The 18893-nt window shown below is 36.5% G+C and overlaps 1 protein-coding gene across 1 annotated transcript in view; it reads right to left on the minus strand.

Annotated features, from left to right (window-relative positions):
• Window positions 1-35: 35 nt before the first annotated feature.
• Window positions 36-18893, minus strand: part of COPB2 (COPI coat complex subunit beta 2) — a 28612-nt gene continuing 9754 nt past the window's right edge. The window contains exons 4-22 of the mRNA XM_017648476.3: window positions 18711-18837; window positions 17757-17905; window positions 15860-16006; window positions 14935-15034; window positions 14146-14288; window positions 13700-13899; window positions 12237-12347; window positions 10443-10531; window positions 10247-10353; window positions 8982-9125; window positions 8221-8351; window positions 7762-7969; window positions 4040-4150; window positions 2847-3061; window positions 1365-1457; window positions 1093-1273; window positions 858-926; window positions 637-708; window positions 36-397 (exon numbers count right to left, since the gene is read on the minus strand). Coding sequence (XP_017503965.1) covers window positions 302-397; window positions 637-708; window positions 858-926; window positions 1093-1273; window positions 1365-1457; window positions 2847-3061; window positions 4040-4150; window positions 7762-7969; window positions 8221-8351; window positions 8982-9125; window positions 10247-10353; window positions 10443-10531; window positions 12237-12347; window positions 13700-13899; window positions 14146-14288; window positions 14935-15034; window positions 15860-16006; window positions 17757-17905; window positions 18711-18837 — 2493 coding nt within the window. The 3' untranslated portion in view covers window positions 36-301. The remainder of the gene's footprint in view (window positions 398-636; window positions 709-857; window positions 927-1092; window positions 1274-1364; window positions 1458-2846; window positions 3062-4039; window positions 4151-7761; window positions 7970-8220; window positions 8352-8981; window positions 9126-10246; window positions 10354-10442; window positions 10532-12236; window positions 12348-13699; window positions 13900-14145; window positions 14289-14934; window positions 15035-15859; window positions 16007-17756; window positions 17906-18710; window positions 18838-18893) is intronic.

Below are 18893 nucleotides of genomic sequence, written 5' to 3' on the forward strand. Positions count from 1 at the left end.
TTTATTATCAGAAAGAAAACTCTGAAGTGTCTTCATTAATTCAAAAGATTTTATGAGATATGGTCTAATAACGGTATGAAAAAAACCAAAAGCCCACATCTGTTTTAGTAAACAAGGAAACAGTGACTTAAATGCTACACAAACTCCTCCTAAGATGAGGAGGGTGTTAAAACTCCTAGTGAGCTGGCATTTACATATAAAATAACTAGCACTTTTCTTAGAGTCCAATGTACTGTGCTCAGGATGATGATCAATACCTGTCCACAGTAATGATTTGCTTAGTTGGATACATGGGAAACACTCAGTCATCTAAAATATCTTCATCTAGGTTGATATCTGTTGTGTCAATATCTTCTAGTTCCAAATTATCCAAATCAACTTCCAGTTCAAGTAAACTCTGCAAAGGAAAGGAAAGAGGGTGAATTACATAATACCGTGTTAAAGAAAAGTTATTGCTGATTCATGATCCAAAGGGAACCAAAACAGTCAAAAAGGGCATCTTTCCATTTCAGAGCCCTGGCTCTGTAAGTGATATATCACTTAAAAGTACAGGGGCCTACACAACCAGCAGACATTCATGGGAAGGCAGGGGTGATGCTGAGGTTCCAACAGGAAGTGTGGGCATGACATTTGTACCTTTTCTTCTTTGTTGGCTGTGTGGGAGGCCATGATAAGTTGATAAGCAGAATCAGGTTTCTCATCAAGTTCCTGAAAGCACAGAGATACATATAAAGACAACTTCATTCAGGAATTCTGAAGTTTTCTCCCAACGGAAGGTAGATAAGGATTTGAAGTAGGAAATGGTACTTAAAATGAACAAATCTTAACCACATTATCTCATGTAGTTTTCTACTGACCTGCTGAGCTGCAGATCTTGAGGGCTGGAAGCCTTTTGCCTCTTCCATAACATTTCTTTCTTCATTTGGCTATCAGAAGAAAGCAATGATGAAATGAAATATTCCAGTAATAATTCATCTATGAGCTTGGTATTAGTTCTTAATCCAACAATAACATAAATAGCGCAATCCAAAACCGGCATGGATGTACTTCCACCCTGCAGTCACCCTAAGACCTGGCGCCCTGGCTGCTCACCGTGACAAGTGGGTATTGTTTGGCTGGCCACAGGTCAGCATGTGTCTCCTTCACCCATTCTTCCACAACAAAGGCTTCTTTTAATCCAGGGAAAAGGTTTTCATACTCTGTTGGATCAGCAAGGGACTCTGCTGCTTTCTGATTGACTTTTGAGAGATTTTCTCTCCAGAGTTTCACCACCCTATATAGATACCATGGAACCAAAGGGAAACTGAATGAGACTGAATCTGTTTTTATCTGAAATACTTGTTCTTAAAATGAAAAGTCTGTACCTAGAAACCTGACTGGGTAAGTAAGTCCGGGCCAGGAAAGCAGCTTCTGGCAGTCGCCCAGTCCTAATCAAGAGCTCCAGGCAAGCATCAAGCCTACAGATGAAAAAGGAGAGACATACTGTTACCCAGAATAAACACTGTAATAATGTCTCCTAACACATTAAACAAATGTGGATTCAGTGTGGCAAAGTCAGCATTCTCTCCCCAATACCCACACAAACACCTCATTTCTGTCACTGAGCCATTAACGTCATCACCAGTGTGTTACGTTATCAGTGGACTCCAGTTGTGCGAGGGTAAGACAGCTTTGTGGCCATTTACAATCTCTTCAACTTGTTTTAACAACTCCGAATCTAAATGGGCTTTTCCAGACAAGTTAAGGCACACTTTCAAGGCATCAGGAGAAATGGGCACAGAAACTCAGTTTCACAAGTGGGAATATAAAGGACTGATTCCAACATGGGCTATGCTGGACAAAGTGCTTTCCAGTGAGAAAATACCCAAATGTCTATTTCTTATTTTAAGTTTTTTCTAAGTTGGGTAAAGTGGATAATGTATTTTAGAATTCAAAAACTTGGTATTTTACAAAGATAATATAGTACATATACATTATCTAATATCCTTAGCATCAAGTAAGTCAAAGATTGATATTGTGCATTAACACATTAATATTAAATGCAATGGAAACAAGTGGCATAAAAGCAATTAATAGTAGTTCAGAGTTAAGGTCTGGTTTTGCCATCAAATAAGTCATAAACACTATTTCCAGAGTATTTTGGGGTTTTAAAATTATGGATGGGGAATAGTGGACCTCTTCTTACAGGTATATCAAATTTTACATATTTTATAAATATATATGTTGAGGTACACATTCAAAGTTTACATAATAAAATGGGAGTTTTAAAGTTAGTGTGTAGGGCAAGATTAATGAATATGTTTTATTTCATAATGTAAATTAATTTAGGTTGAAATTATTTGATTTGCATTAATTGCTAGACTTTAAGAGATATATGACATTTTTATGCTTTACATTTAATCTCAGTCTAAAAGTAACTGGCATCCTCATCCCCTTTATTCTTTCCATGGACAGGTCAGATTTTACCTAATTTGGGTAAAATCACCAGCGATTCAGATACCAACTGGAACAGCACAAAAGCTTCCTGCCATCATAAAATAAAATGTCTCAGTCAATGGAAGGGCTTTTGATAAAGAAAGGGATTTAACAATTCTCCCAATCAAACCTCCTTGAAACACCTCACTCTGCTCAAACACTGACCCAGTGTGCTAATAGCATCCCTTGCTGAAGGTGAGTTCTGCCAGGGTAGAACTATGAGTGGCCCCCTAGTACCAGCATTTGGCCAGGTCTTAGTTCTCTCTCCAGGATTCACTGTTTCCTCTCCAAAACCACCCTAAAAGTCAATGCCGAAACGAGTGCTTTCAATTACTATGCCTACCTCTTTTAGGTCTTGGATAAATACTTACTTGCCCTGTAAAAAGTAGCTCATGAAGGCCACGTTATTCTTGCCATCTCTCTCTGCTCCCTCTGCTAGTTTGTTCACCATACTAGCATTTCCAGAAGCGGTGGCCAGAAGCAACAGACCGCCGTAGTCCTGGGCGTGGTGCAGGCACTCCTGCGCGAGGCCGAACTGACATTTACTGATGGCAAGTTCGGCAAGTTGTTTCCATTTCTGTTCTGACTGTAAAAAAGAGTTTCTGAGTTAAAATACCTTTGAAAATAAACATCTGAATAAACAGCACCAACACTGTTCTGTTACCTTGAGAATTACTATGATGACAGTGAGAGTTTATACATGTACTGAGCTATGCTTGTTAAGCTGGTTCATTCAAAATAAAAATGGAATGACAAAATATATAAAAAGGAATGGAAATCACTCACATATACAAAATTAATTCAAACACAAATCTATTTTAATGATGCATGAATAATCACCAACCATTATATTTATTTTATAATTACAAAGTGAAACTACAAGGTTTTTAACTGGAGTTTTATGGTAATTAGATTGTAATTATTTTAATGAGTTATTTAAAACCATTTTTTGAAAGTAGAAAATTGTTATGCTCTTAAATATTCAACAAAAATGTGTTAATCTGTAGCCTCTCAGAAATCAAAAGCTGCACATTTAGATGATCTTGACAAAGCTAAAATGTATGTGTTACATCTGAAATGAATTTATCAGTAAACACTAGACTTAAACCACAACTGGGAGCCCTCAATCTACAACGGTCCATAAAAATATCATTAAGTTTTATCAAAATATCAGAACCCTTCTTTAAAGCCAATATGTTTTTCATGAGTTTGGATATTGGCATAGTATTGCAATGTCTGCACTCTAGATAGATCTAGATCTTACATCTAGTATATAGATCTAGCTACTTAATCTAGTATCTTACATCTTTCCTTCTCTTCCAAAACATCATGAGATCATCTGTAAGATGAAGATATTTTTTTCTTAAATTAGAATACTAGTATCCCCACTATAATCCATTTAATATATGCAAAAATTAACAGCAGAAGACCAGAGAGGCAATAGCCTCACCAAAATGTGTCACTAACTTGCATTTCAGAAAACTTTAATGACACAACTTATACTTAACACACAGAAGTACCTACTCGGCTTTCCATCAGACATAAATTATGAGTTAGTATGTACCTCTGCTTCCACTGCTAATTGGTATGCAATTTTTAGTTCTCCAAGCTGAAGTGCAAGTTCAAAGCGATGCTCAGGATCTGTGGATACTGTAAGAGCTTGCTGCTTAAAGCCCTAAACAGATACAAAACATATATATGCATATGAAAACATAGGTAGCCTGTGTGTGTGCATATATACACACATATATTTAGTGCACACACAAATAGCAAATCATCCATTTCCCTCTCAAACTAAAGATATCCTACTGACACAGAAACTCCATGAAAATCAAACAAAAGTAACATTACAAAATATTCTTTAATGAGAAGACAGAAAAACTAAGGAATCATTAAACTGATAACAAACCCAGCAGACAAAATCCTGTCCCACAGTGCCTATTGTTTTCTATCCACTGGTAGTTGACTAATGCTAGATAGCTCATGTAAAACAAAAAATGTAAAAGTAAACTGAAATGTCAAAAAGAAAAGGATTATAAAAAGTTGACTGAACAATGCAATTTCAAAAAAAAAAAGAAAGGCACTGTGGTGTAGACCTAATTGTTCACAATCTACTCACCAATCAGGGCCTTAGAGATCTCATCTAGTCCCTCAAAGAAAAGGCAGTTCAATGTAAAACCCCCAATGTTCTCTAATTGGTAGGTCACTTAGCAAACATTTTGCTTTTAAGCCCTGACTCTGAGTATCATTACCTATGCCTTTATTATTAGTCTCATGTCCAGTTTACTCAAGTATTCCAGAGGGCAGAAGTCTAAAATTGCCTTCCCATGCTCCACTGAGTCATCAGAAATAGGCTTATAAACCAACTATTATAATTACTAAATTAGCTTCTCCCTTGAGACAAAAGTACTAAGGGGTTTGCCCTATGGGCAAGCTCTTCAGTTCAAGGGCAGTGGTATGTGACACAAAGCTCAGACTTCAGAAGACTTCATCAGCCTGAAGAAGAACGGCCAGTTTTGGTGTAGTCAGAATGGAGAAGCTAGACAGCTTTCTGAATTCTGTATGGCTGTATCTTCAGGATGGCAGTATCACTGCATTTACAATGTTTAACTTCCCAGACTATACAAGTTTCCCCTTCCTGAATTCATTCATGAGTATGATGTAAACAAGGCATTCTGAATATTCTGTGTTACTCCTTTTCTTCCCTAGCACAGATAAACACAATATACAATCCAGGTTTGGAAGATGGAAGATCTATAGATTTTAGTCAGATTTAAGCAGGGGCAAAGCAGTTGAAATTAAGTGGACTAAATATACTTTTTCCTCCTCAAATTTCCACTGAAATGCTGCTAAATGATTCTTTTTTAAGGGCACAAACTCCCAAGGACACACAGAAAGGCAGAGGAGACATCAGTAACAAAATCTAGAAAGCTGGTAGAGACAGAGTATAAACATTGAGTAAAAACACTAATAAAAACGAATCCTAAATCAGAAGTGAAGACAACATAGAAACGTGATTCACACATCAGAAATTTCCAGTAGCATCGTCTCAATAAGGGTAGTGCTAAAACAAAGCTGCCTATAAGTTTATATAAGAGGCAGTAGGATACCACAGAGGTTTCCTCTCCCCTCCCCAATCCCACCTCTCAACACAAAAGACAGGAGGTTTATTCTTTGGAGAAGGTAAACTAGAGGGTCTCCAGTTTGAGGGATATCCTGCATATTTGGAAGGTGTACTGAGTGTCAAAAGGAAAATGAGATTATGAAAATGTATATTATGAGGTGAAATGAAATACTAAATACTGAGACACCAAACCGTTTTATACTCAGCCCCCAGAATGATGGTTATCAGGGAGCTTCTCTGTTAAACTTTAACAAACCGAAGGGATAAGACTTAAAAAATACTAAAATGTCAACTCCCTGAGGGCTACAATGTTAAGTGCTCATTATAACTCATCAGATGTCTATACTGACACTTAGGTTCCTCAAGTGGCCCAGCCACATCACATACAGTGAAGTCCATGCCCAACAAGCCCAACCACAAGTTCAGACCTTTTGATCTGCTTCTGAGACCTCCACTCTTAAACAAGAAACCAAGGATCATCAGACACTTAAATAAAACCTCAAACAAAAGACAGAGATCAGAATTAGTAACAGCAACCTGAAGGAAGCACACCATGTGGGACTAAATAAAACTTAAAAACTATCATTCATAACCTGAGAGAAATAAGTTTTCATCCATAAATAAGAACATTTTAAAAGCCCAAGAATAACAAAATTAGACAAGTATACAAAGTCCAACATTTGATTAACAGTTCCACAAATACAGAATATACAAAACAAAGGAAATCATCAGAGAAATGATTCAAGAAAATCTCTCAGAAACAAAGGGCATGAGTTTCCAACTGAAAGAGCTCATCTAATACCCAGTGAAATTAATGATAACTGACTCCTACCAAGGCCCACCATCATAACATTCTACAGTAGGGACAAGATCCAAAAAGCTCCCAGAAAGAAAAAATATACCAAGAATCAGTAATATACCTGGCTTTAGACTGCAACCATAACTAGAATCTAGAAGGCAGTGGAACAATGCCTTCAAAATTCTGAGAGAAAATAATCTCTGACGTGGAATTGTATATCCAGTTAAATGGCCAAATATGTTTTAAAGTAGAACAATGGCACCTTCAGATAATCAATGTTACAAAGAAGATTTATTTCCCATTGATATCCCTTGCCTTAGAAAACTACCAAAGGACATACTCCAGCAAAATGAGGGAATAAAACAGGAAAGATAGAAGATATAAGAAACAATGGATCAACTCAAAAGAGAAGGCAAAGGGAACCCCAACATGATGGTGAGGGGATATCCATGATGAGAGCAAAAAATCCAGTTCAGCCTGAAGCAAACTAAACATACTGAAAGGAGATTTCAAGGAAATCTGGAGAACCAGTAGCACCTAGGGAGAATTAACCATGAGCACACAGAAAGTAAGCAAAGGAAAAAAATGAGACAATTATTAACTCCACGGAAAACAAACTGCAGGAAGGGAAAGCTGTAACACAGAGCTCATTTGTGAGCAATGTTTACATAGACAAAAATAATGTAAATATGAATACTGATCTAATCAAAATTATGATATAACTATTTGGAGAATAAAGGATAGGAAAGTGACATGTATGTTGTAGAAGCAGGGCAGTGAAAGAAAGATAAATCCTCATCTTCTATAGAGTGGGAAGTTGCAAGAAATGCACAAAGCTATGAAATAGCAACATACACATGTTATTTAGAGATGTGAAAATAAATACCAAGAAAGTAAACTAAAAGAATTAAAAGTGATTGCATCTAGGAAGCAGAAATAAGAGAGAAGGGAGTGCTGTTTTTTTTCTTAAGCTTTGCAGACTATACCTTGTGTACACATAACTTTGATTTCAAAAAAAGCTCGTATTAAGGAAAAGGTATATCATTAATGGTAAACTTTAGGGGGAAAAAAAAAAAGTGAAGCCAGCTAGCATAAAGAGAAAAATGCGGTGTACAAATGAAAATACTGATAGAATGGAAATTAAGTCTATAGAAAGAGAAGACTGATTACCACGTCCAACAACTAAGGGGGTACTAAGGGCATTGAGAAAAGACAAGGAAGAGTATGATAAGTGACAAACTTATACATGAAATTCCACTGCAATAAGGAAATCCCTGGCCACTGAGATAGAAACTTTTAAAAATCCATACTGCCATTCTTTTAATTTGCTGGTTTTAAAAAAACACAAAAGAAAAAAATCTACCTGCTTTTCCAAAAAGTGTGCAACTCTGGTCCTCTGCTCTTTTGGAATGGTAGGAAGGACTTTATCAGCCATGCCAAAGTCCCTTCGCATGACAGCTGTCTGGTATTCCAGTACTGAAACCAGTAGGGAGTAGCTAACGATGTTGAGTTCTTTATCCCCAAGATAAAGCCTGTTGTCTTTAGGAATGTAGCCCAGTAGATACATTGTCCTGTAATAGCAACATAAACTAGAAGTAAGCCCAAATCAGTAGCTAAACATATAAATACACCCCAGCTCTTACTCAAAATCTTTCCACTTGATCAATGCAATTTTGATTAATAATAGCCAACCTACTAAAACTATGTAACACTGAAAAAAATCAGGCCTGTATCATTACTACAAGCCAGCAACAGTTTTTGTTTAAGAAGCATAATTATAAATTTAGGGGCACAAGACAAAAGCAAAACACTACTCAGCTACCTGTCCAAGTGGGCAATGGTGACTATTTCTCCTCCAACATAGTAATTTAATCTGTTCACAGAACTTGTGTAAATGAAGCAATCGCCTACCCACAGCCCTGTTTTCACAATTTCCTGAATCTCACCAAGAACCTGCAGAAAAAAAAAATCTATTATTTATTCAGCTTTAGAAATCCTGTCAATAACAAACAATTGGACATAATTGGGAATGATAAGGTAGAATAAGGAATACAAAGTAAAATCCTACTCCAAGAAAAAATGTTTCCTTGGAGTTTCTACTTTCTTCATTCAAGAACATTCTGGGGTGAACATATGTAATATAAAATCTCACTATTGCATCAAAGCTGTGATCTAAAGAAGTGTTGCTGTAAACTCCAAACACACACGAACTGGAGTAAGAAGCATGTCATATAAAGTCTTCCAGGACTGCTCAGCAAGGGATGGTTTATCTTTACCATTTGAGAGATCACTTAAATTGCTCTGGCAAAACTGTCTTAGGACCAAAACACCTTCTAATTTCTTTACTGAAAGTTTATCAGAGCTAGCCTAAAGATTTCCTAAAATCAAAGCACTTATTTCTTACATCTTTGAAATATCTATTTTCAGACTCTGATCTTTAGGCCAAGATCATAATTTTCACATTTCACCAGAACTCCTTAAATGTTCAGTTTCCCCAAATCTAACTTACAATGTTAAAATCAGTGAAGTTCTAAGAATATAAATCACTTAAAAATAAAGTTTAAGTTGTGTTGATGCAATTACCTCAAAGGCATCTTCAATGCCGTCTTCAGTAACTCCCTCATGTGTTTCCTGTGCAGCCAAGACTTTTTCTGTCAGATACTTAAGGATAAAAAATGACTCTTCAGTGGCAATACAGACTAGCTCTCCAGAGTCAGACCAGAAAATCTGCAATATAACAAGACAAATGATTTTGGAGTTCTGAGTGGATATGACAGACTGCACATACTTTCTTACAAGATTTATCTTCTTACAATAAAACAGTATACACTTAAAAATCTTATGTAACATATGTGTATATAGAGGTATGTGTGTATATGCACACACACATACATACACATATATATGTATTTGGGTGGGTGGACAAGGTAGTGAATGCTGTTCTGTTTAGCCTAGAAATGTGAAGACCAAAGGGACACAGGAAAAGAGCTGCCAGTAAACACTGTGCTGTAACAGAAGAGCAGCAGCTATTCCCTACTGCTCCAGAACAACATTTCTCACCCTTTCCTTTCATCATCTCCCCCAAATCCAGGAACCTCTTTAGGCATTTTCTCCCTAATCATCTCCTCTACAAAATTGTAAGAGCACAGATAATATATTTATGTATATGTATATACATGTCATGCATACATATACCATGTGTATGTATATATATATATATATGCATATATAAACATGTATATACATAAAAATACCTATGCTTTGTAAATAAGGAGAGTAAGGGGTGACCTCAGGAACCAATTTTTGCCCCCTTGGAGGTGATATGGCCCTGCTGAGAATGCATGTTCTAAAAGACAGAACCAGGACTCTAGAAAGGTAGATTTGTCTCCAAAGATAGTTTCCTAACAATGAAAGGTGTCAAAGATGCAGGTAGTTCTCAAGGTAGAAAATTCTGTCACTGGAGATGATTAAAGATTAAACAGCCATCTGTCAGGTAAAGTATGAAGAAGCTTTCTGAACTGAGTGGGAGCTCTCCTCAGGCCTTTCCCAGTCTAGAGCTCCCTGACTTCTTGTCTTCAAAGCATGCTTTTTTTACTTTGTATAAAGCCATTTAAAATATGAATAGCACTTGGAATTTGTGTACTTTTGATACTTTTCAGAATACCTAACATCTATGCCTCATTCAAATGCCACAGTTCTCAATTTCTAAGCAATCCTGAAGTAACTGGCACTGTGCTCAACATAATGGAAGACGGGCAGCAGGGTACAAGGACATTTCTTGGCCTCAGGGACCCAGAGCTCCTCACAAAGATTCACATTCCAAAAGTGACAATGGAGGGAATACTCACGTGTTTGGGCTGAATTTCAATTCTGCGTATAAGTTCTGTATTGTCCCAGTCATAGAAAGCTAAACCATTTACAGATCTCACTCCCAAGAGGAAGCCTCCATATATACCTAACAGAAACAAACAACAATTTTGCTTAGATGTTTTTGAATCATTATAAAGCTTCTAAAAATGTAGCACATACATAAATAGCACTCACTTTCAGCTCCAAAGTCTGGTTTAAATGACTTTTTTTCCTTAAAGTTCTTAAATATCTTTACAACACTGTTGCTCTCTCTTATTGCATATCTGGAGGAAAAAGAGAAGGCAAAAAGAGCACATTATACCCTAAACCATGATTTCAACACATTAGAAATTTCTTCAAATATATCTGAGTAATGAGTTGTGGGTTTCACATTGTCTATTACACAAATTACTGTTTTTTACAAACTATTTTAGAAACTGAAAAAGACACAAATGTTCATCAATAGGCAAGTGATTAAATCAACTGTGGCATATTCATGCAATGGAATACTACTCTATAAAAAAGGGAACCAATTACTGATCTGTGCAACAGCATGGATTATCTCAAAAACATTATGTTGAGCAAAACAAGCCTGACACAAGAATGGATACCGCAAGGCTCCATTTATATGAAACTCTATCCAGGTGGTGAAAAAGATCAGGTTTGCCGTGGTCTGGAGAGTAGGGCAGGTAGGTAACTACTTCAGGGGAAACAATGCATTTTTTGGGGGGATAACAGAAATGTTCTCTACCTTGACTGCACTGGTGGTTTCAGATTGTATATATTTGTGCAAAGTCATTGAAATGTACATTTAAAACACTGCATTTTATTTTGTATGAATTATACCTCCAATCAGGTGACTTAAAAAATATAAACTTCTGTAAGTGGTTCAATAGTCAGCTATGTTTGGCAACAACTTAGAAAATTACATATGTTCAGGACTCCACCTTCAAAAGGGTGGGCTGTGGCTGTTACCAGACATTTGAGAGTATTTGAGGAAGTGATCTGATGAGTGTTTTGCTCAAGACAGGAAAGATGATGAACAGGGCCTTGGCTGGATAAAGCTGAAAACAGGGATCTATCAAAACAGAGGGAAAGGTAGGCTGACAGGTCAGGCAACTCATGAACTATAATTTTGCTTACAATGATAACAAAGTACCTTTTAGTATATGGAACTATGCATATATGACTGTGTTTAGGAAATTTATCAAAACATCAAAATAATTTATCATCTCAGTAAATCTTATTGTTTAAAAAAAAAAAGGCATCATATTATGAAGCGCTGAGACTCAAGTCACCCAATGTTGGGGGCAGAGGCAATACAATATACGGGAAAAACAAAACAAAAAATACTGGAAGATGTAATTAAGTTATGTGGTCTGAAAAACCAAAGCCCTAATGCACACACACAAAAAAGAATCTAAAAGAAACCACTTAGTAGCTATCTAATATAATAGTTTGGAGTTAATGATTTTTTCTGTTTTTAATGATAACATTTTATGAGCATTCTGAATTCGGACAAAATTTGCTTTGTTAAGAATGGGGGTGGGGGACTAACATAATAGAAAATGAGTTTTAAAAAAGATCGGATGAAGCTCTCATCAAGATGACATCAGTCTATACAGCATCTCTCCCAGTGAGCTCTGAAGGGCAGCAGGAACTCAGGAGGGCCTACTCTGTCTTGTGCCTGCCTATAAGCCCCAGGCCCTACCATAGGCTCCATTCTGGTTGCTGGGTTCCCAGTCTAATGGGATTATTAGACCAGCCTGAGTGAGCCAGCTCAATGCTGACTATAGAAAAAGCAAAGGCAGCTCAGAGTGCACAGCTGCCTCTGACTTTCACCTTCAAACAGGCAGCTTCAGTGAGAACTGTTCTTGAACTCGGAGCAACATAGCCCACACACAACCTTGGTAACCTCTTTACTAGAGCTGCACACAGAACAGGCATCTGTGGTCAGGGCCAGCTGGTTATAACACAACCAAAACTTACTCTGAAGAATCGTGGGCCCATGCAAACTCCTGGGCAGACCCAAAGCTCTTGTTTCTCAATGCCATTGCTGTGTAGATGATATACTCGCCATCACCACACACCACAACAAACCTAAGAATTATAGGCACCAGGGAATAAAGTACAGAGGACCAATAACATGTAGAAGTTAAAAATGATTCATCTTTATGGTAAAATATTTCTAGTCACAAATGTTACTTCAGTTGACTGTAACAACTGAATCTAGTATCTTTTAAAGATATGTATTTCTTTGAATAGAAAGCTAGACATAAATATTCTAACCAACAAATCCAAGAGCAACTTACATAGATGGGGTTATTGCTGAAAATCTTACGTTTTCTCTTATAAACAAATTGCTTGGAACAGGAAAATGACAATGGCTGGTAACACATAAGAAAGGATTCCAATAATTCAACTGGTATTTGTTGAGCACTAAGATGCCTTGCACTTTGCTCATTACATTTACACCATAACAAGGCACTATCTTAGTGCAAGACTATCTTTACTTTAAAACTGATCATTCAAATGAATAAAAACACCTTACTTCAGTTGTTAGTAATTGTTAAATTTATCAAAATAAATAGGATATCTTAATATTTAAATAATGAGTAAGAACAGAATGTTACACACTCAAAATTTTCTCAATAGATGTAAAATAACTCCCTTTAAAGTTATAATTTAGAACACTGTATTTGGCAGCTATTAGATTGCCAAAGGTAAAATGCAAAACTTACAGCAAAAAAATGGTGTATGATATTAAGGGGAAAAAGATATAATGTGTTCTTAATCTTCATAAGAAAAGTGTACCAATACTCATGGATGCCATTTACTGCACAAAGTAGCATACTTGGTTTATATACTGCCTTTTTCAATGTTGAGGACAGAATTATAAAATACCCAGATCTGTAAAACAATTTTTAAAGCTCCACGGGTTTAAACTCATGCCAGAAACTCTTCTCTCACAAGATGTTTAGTACTTTGTAAATCTTAAGGGAGAAACAGAACTGATGGTTCAAATTACAGATAAGATACAGAATTATTACCAATCCCAAAACTTTTTCAGAAGACACACCTCAGAGTCAGCTTTTCTTAAGAGCAATGTGTTATCAAGTATTTAGAGGGCACCTACTAAGTCTCAGGATATATATGATCCTTGCCCTCAAGGGAGCACAAGGACACAAATCCAACACATTTGAAATAAGAGTAAAAGCAAAACCCATTCAAAATCATTTGGTGGGAAAAGGCCAGGAAGGCAAATAGGTTTTTGCTTTGGATGCCAACATGATCAGCTGGCATGGCTGCCTGTAGCTGTGTTGAGAAGGATGTGAGGCCAGGTGAAAAGCTCATGAGGAATGTCCACCACAGGACAAGCGTATACACTATGGCTATGCCAACCCTGCTTTACATACACAGAAGCTCAGAGAGAGATTTTGGTGCTGGCTTACCGCCCATTAGGATTGTGCTGAATAGTCTGAGGGTATATTTCACAACTGCCCATATCCTTTACTGCCAGTGGCAATCTTTCTCCATCTTTAATTTCAGCATCTCCCATTGCTTTCAGGTTGGCCTGCTGGACTTCTGAATGCTTGGCCCAAATTATCTTCCCATTGGCATCCATGGACATGGCAGGTTCCTCCCGACCAAGCTGAAGAATGACAAACGGCTCTTAGCAATGAATAGAACAGAGAAAATCACAACAAAATAAACATTTTCATTTAACAGAGGGCTTCTTTCTTCCACTTCAGATTTCCAGCACTTAATCTCTTGTGCTTAATAAAAGAAGGGCCAATTTAATAAATCTGTTAACTTGGAAGATGACTGTACTAAAATGTAAGGAAAACTGCTTGCCCTATGTCCATTTATTTGGAAAGAGAGCAGAACTAGAGATTACCTTAACAATGATGCTCCCTTCATCGTAGCCCAAAGCAACATTGTTGGACCCTCTCAGACTAGCTACACACCACACCCTCTCCATTCCATAATTCAGTGTACTCTCAAGGCGATAGGTACTTGAATGCCAAATACGCACCGTTCCTAAAAAAAAGAATATGAATTATACGCCCTTTTGATGTGAACATCCATCCATGAACTCTGTCAAGAGAACCAACCATATGGAAGTCCTTATTCAGAGAACACTTCCTGGCAGCTTAATTTTTTGACCTACAGTCTATACATGATTTTATAAAACAACATAAATAAATAGAAAACTTGTAAGAAACTAAAACTAAGAAATTTGATTTTAAATGTAAAATAATGACAGGTTTTCCTGGGTACAGTGCCTATTATGTACCAGATGCTTTATTCACACGATTTCTTCTCATTCTTTCACTATAATCCTGAGGTAAATATGTCTGCTCAGATTTCATATTTTGCCCAAATCACACAGCCATAAAGTGGCAGAGCCTGAATCTGACCCCACGCTTTTAGACTCCAAAGCACAGGCATTTTTAGATTTTACTCAGACTTCTGAGTGTCTTCTTCTTTAAGTAACAGAGTCAAAACACATTAGAATGATGATGATGGTGACAATACCCCTTTACTCTTTTATAGCTCAAGTATTTTACTCCAGTAAAATTATCAAAATCCTTGGAAACCTTCCTTTACAATGCAGTGCCCTACTTGGCTTATACATCCACTTAGTAATTATAAGCAAAGGAATTAACATGCATTTCTCACTTACCATCTTCTGAACCTGTGATGATAATTGGCAACTCAGGATGAAAACTGGCACAAGACACATTTTGTGCATGTCCCTCCAGTGTCTGTACACATGTTTTGTTCTGTAATCAAGAAAACATTTTTATTAGTGAAAAAGAAGTAGCTCACCCTTAATTTTCCCACTGCATAGATATGTTATAAATGACAGTGGTTATGATGATCTAAATAGCATTCAATACAGAAATTTTTGAAATAGAATTATTCTGTTGTGTTCATATTTCATTATTTGATATACAGGCAAATGTAATTCTAAGTATCATATTTAAAGAAGAAAGCACAGATATATACCCCTTGCCCCAAGATCTGGTTTTTCATCTATTTTTCCCCCCATTTCTAGGCTAAGGTCTTTAATATTTTTATTCTGTATTGAAACATGAACTTGAATACATTTCTAAGTTAGGACTGGTTTTCTAGGCCTCGTTATTAACTGCTTGTGGAAATTTTGATGTGAGAAACAAAAAAACCCGAAACTTAAAATCTTAGAGAAAGAAAGCACAGTAACAAGAGTTCATAAGTGATTTACAAGGGTCTATGTGGCAAAATGGTTGTACCATGGCTATTTCATGATCTGCTAGTTTTCAAATATAAATAGAAGTCTGCCAATGAGGATACTAGAGGGTATAACAATTCATTTAAATCAAAATGTTAAAATTCCTAATGTCCACCATTAAATGAAAACAACATGTGGCATTTCATTTTTAAAACCTTGATTGACATTTGCTTTTATTTTAATGGAGGATTATGGGACCACAGTTTAGGTTGAAATACTGAAGCCCTAAATTATTATGCCATGAACAGAGTTCAACAACCCAAGTTTTAACTGTTCTGTATGAAACAGTGAGAAGCGTGTCTAACATATGGCAAGTAAGGTTACGAAAGAACTTTACCTGATAGTCCCATATTTTAACAAGACGGTCGTCTGCACCTGAAATGAGGTATGGTTTGTCGCCACCACTGTAGTAGTCAATGCAATTCACACCTTTCTCATGTCCCTCCAGAGTGAAGTTTGGGGAGGAGGAGCCCAGCTGCCACACCTTCAGGGAACAACAGCACCTCTTCAGAAGGTGGATCCCCCACACTTCTGACACATCCAGTGCCAAAGCCCAGGAGAGAGAAGCTAAAGAACATTCGTTTTCTTCATTTGTTTTTGTTCCTTCTCACTTTACTTGAATTTCTAGGGGGCAGAATCACTATAGCATTCTCTGAAAATCCCAGTTTTTATGCTTTATCCCTGGGGATCATGATTCAGTGGCTCTATAGTGAAGCCCAGGAATGTAGATTTTTTTAAATAGATACCCCAGGTGATCTACAGGCTACGTTTTGAGAAACACTACTTAAGGGTAGAAAATAACTGTATGAGGGATTGAATAAAAAGCTATCATGAGTGGATTTAGTGAGATGTATTAAAAGGGAAAAATTAGCCAAACGTTACCACACTACTGGCATTAAGCTTTATCTTTACAAATATTTCCTGAGGCCTCCCGCAACATGGGGAATATAAAAATGTATAAACAAATGTTTGTCACTTACTGTATACAACAAACTTTACTAGAGCCAAAGATAAGATCATTCTTGTTCTCAAGATATACCTAATTTAGTAAAGAAAGTTTTCTTAGTGTAGTAAAACTAATTTTAAAGTTTCCAACCTGAGTCAAATGTAAGAACAATCCAATGAAAGTGTAAAAGGTCAAAGCCCTAGACGTAAAACATTGAATTAAACTGTCAGACAAATAGCATATAACATTTTACATAGGTTAAAATGTTACACAGATGTAAGCATACACATGTAAGCAGAAGTTAATGCAATATATAATTTTAAATCTGTGCACAGATATTTTACATATTGTAATGGAAAAGGAATGCAAGTACACTTATACAATATTAAGTATCTAATATAAGCAAGTTTGCTAGTGAGTGTCTGCTTGGGGCAGGGCGGGGTAACACACAGTTCCTTCCCCAAACACCAACATTTCAGGGGATAGTTCTTAAGACCCATTAATTACTATTCAACGTGAAAGCCATAACAGAGGCAAAAAGCAATGGAAGGAATGGGATGAGCATGACTGGCTCTATGTAGAGGTGAATGGATGTCTGAAGAGAGCTTCTCAGCGTAAATAATTGTGCTTAGCCTGGAAAAATGAGTAATTCTCAAGGAAAATAAATCAAAAAGGGAGAATAAAGAGTACTGTGGGCAGAGGGAACATTCACAGCATCTCTACAGAATGGTGGGTTATAGTTACAGGGTTACAGATGTCTCAGAATATTAGCTGAGGATAGTCTTCAAAACACTTGTATTCCACACTAAGGCATTTGAACACTATCCTTAGACTGGGAACTGACAACATGAAATCCATGTTTTAGAAATATAAACTGACTCCATATGGAGAAATGGACTAAGAAAAAGAGAATGGAGGCTGATGAAATGTAAATATAAAACAGTAATAATCAGCAGAGGTCAACAATACACTAAAAGGGGAGGAAAGAGTAACCTAGAGAAGATACTGGCATTTTTCTTATTAAGGGTTTGCAGAGGTTTAAGAGTCTATTCATACATATATTGCTTCCGCATGGAAAAACGCTTTAAGAACACTGAGTTCCCAGAATATTTTTCTAAACAGAATATACCCTTCTGGATCAAAATGAGAAGTCCTATTTTGACTTTAAAATGAGCTTTGAGAGAAAATTCTAAGATGGGAGTAACTTTCTGAGCAGTCAGTAGTAAAATATCTAGAACAACTATATTTCACCAACAGTCATAAATGACACAAACAGTGGACACGCTACCTTGATGGTCCTGTCCAGAGATGCGCTGGCAAACTGATTGTTATCTTTGGGGTTGATCACGATCTGCATAACATAATGGGTGTGTCCTTCAAACACTTGTGAGCAAGACCATTTTTTATCCCAGTCCCAGAGTTTAATAAGCATATCATCTAAGACAAAAGAGGGTCTCAAGTTAGTTGCAATTTCTATTTCTTTCATTCAGAACTAAGATGTGGAGTCTTTGTGCCTTTTAAAGCAGCAAATCTATCAGAACTGAGTGGATTTTTCAAAATCTTTATTTATTCTAAAAATAAGTTCTACAGAACAGTGGAGATAAAACAGAGAAATTAAAAATAATACAAAAATTTCTTGGAAAAATTTAAGACTCAGTGGGCTTTCAAGAATGACCAAAGTAACACGCTTGATTAGAGACTAAGTAGGACCAAATAATGATGGCAATGACTACTTAGGGAATAAGCATTTAATACAAGACTGGTTAAAAAAGAAAGTTTTGGATTACTTTTCAATTTTTACCTTAAAAATGTCTCAAAGAGCTATTACCAATTCAGTGCACCTTGTTTTAATTGCCCACCAAATGATGCACTGTTTTATACATAATACAAAGGAACAAACCTGTCTGAATATAAAGATGAAGCTAGGGTACATGGCAATCTGCCAAAAACTCTCCCATAAGCATGTAAATTAGCTTTCTGTTCAGCAGATGTTTAAGCATCTAGACCTTCAGGTCTTCCTTGACAGGAATTGGAGCAATTGCTATACAAATCCTACATAGAGTTGATACTTCATTAAAATACACAAGTAAGCAACATTGATAGCCTCTTAGTGGATTTAAATACTTCAAAAACTGCTGGGAATTAAACTCAACTTGTAACAGCAGTAAAAAATTACACATCTCACTGAATGAAAATGAATTACTCAAAGAGATACCCATGACCAAAAGGATTTCTTTCTTACCACTGCTCGTTAGAATGAAAGGCTGGGTTGGATGAACAGCAATACAGCGAATGTAGTCTGAGTGTGCTTCAAACATATGAACTCTCTCCAGAGTATTGTAATTGAACACTCTAATCTGCATATCATCCTGAAAAGGAAAAATTTAAAACCATCATTACTACTATGAAGTAAATTGCACAAAAA

Source organism: Manis javanica, chromosome 3 (assembly GCF_040802235.1).
Source record: "Manis javanica isolate MJ-LG chromosome 3, MJ_LKY, whole genome shotgun sequence".
Classification (NCBI taxonomy): Eukaryota; Metazoa; Chordata; class Mammalia; order Pholidota; family Manidae; genus Manis; species Manis javanica.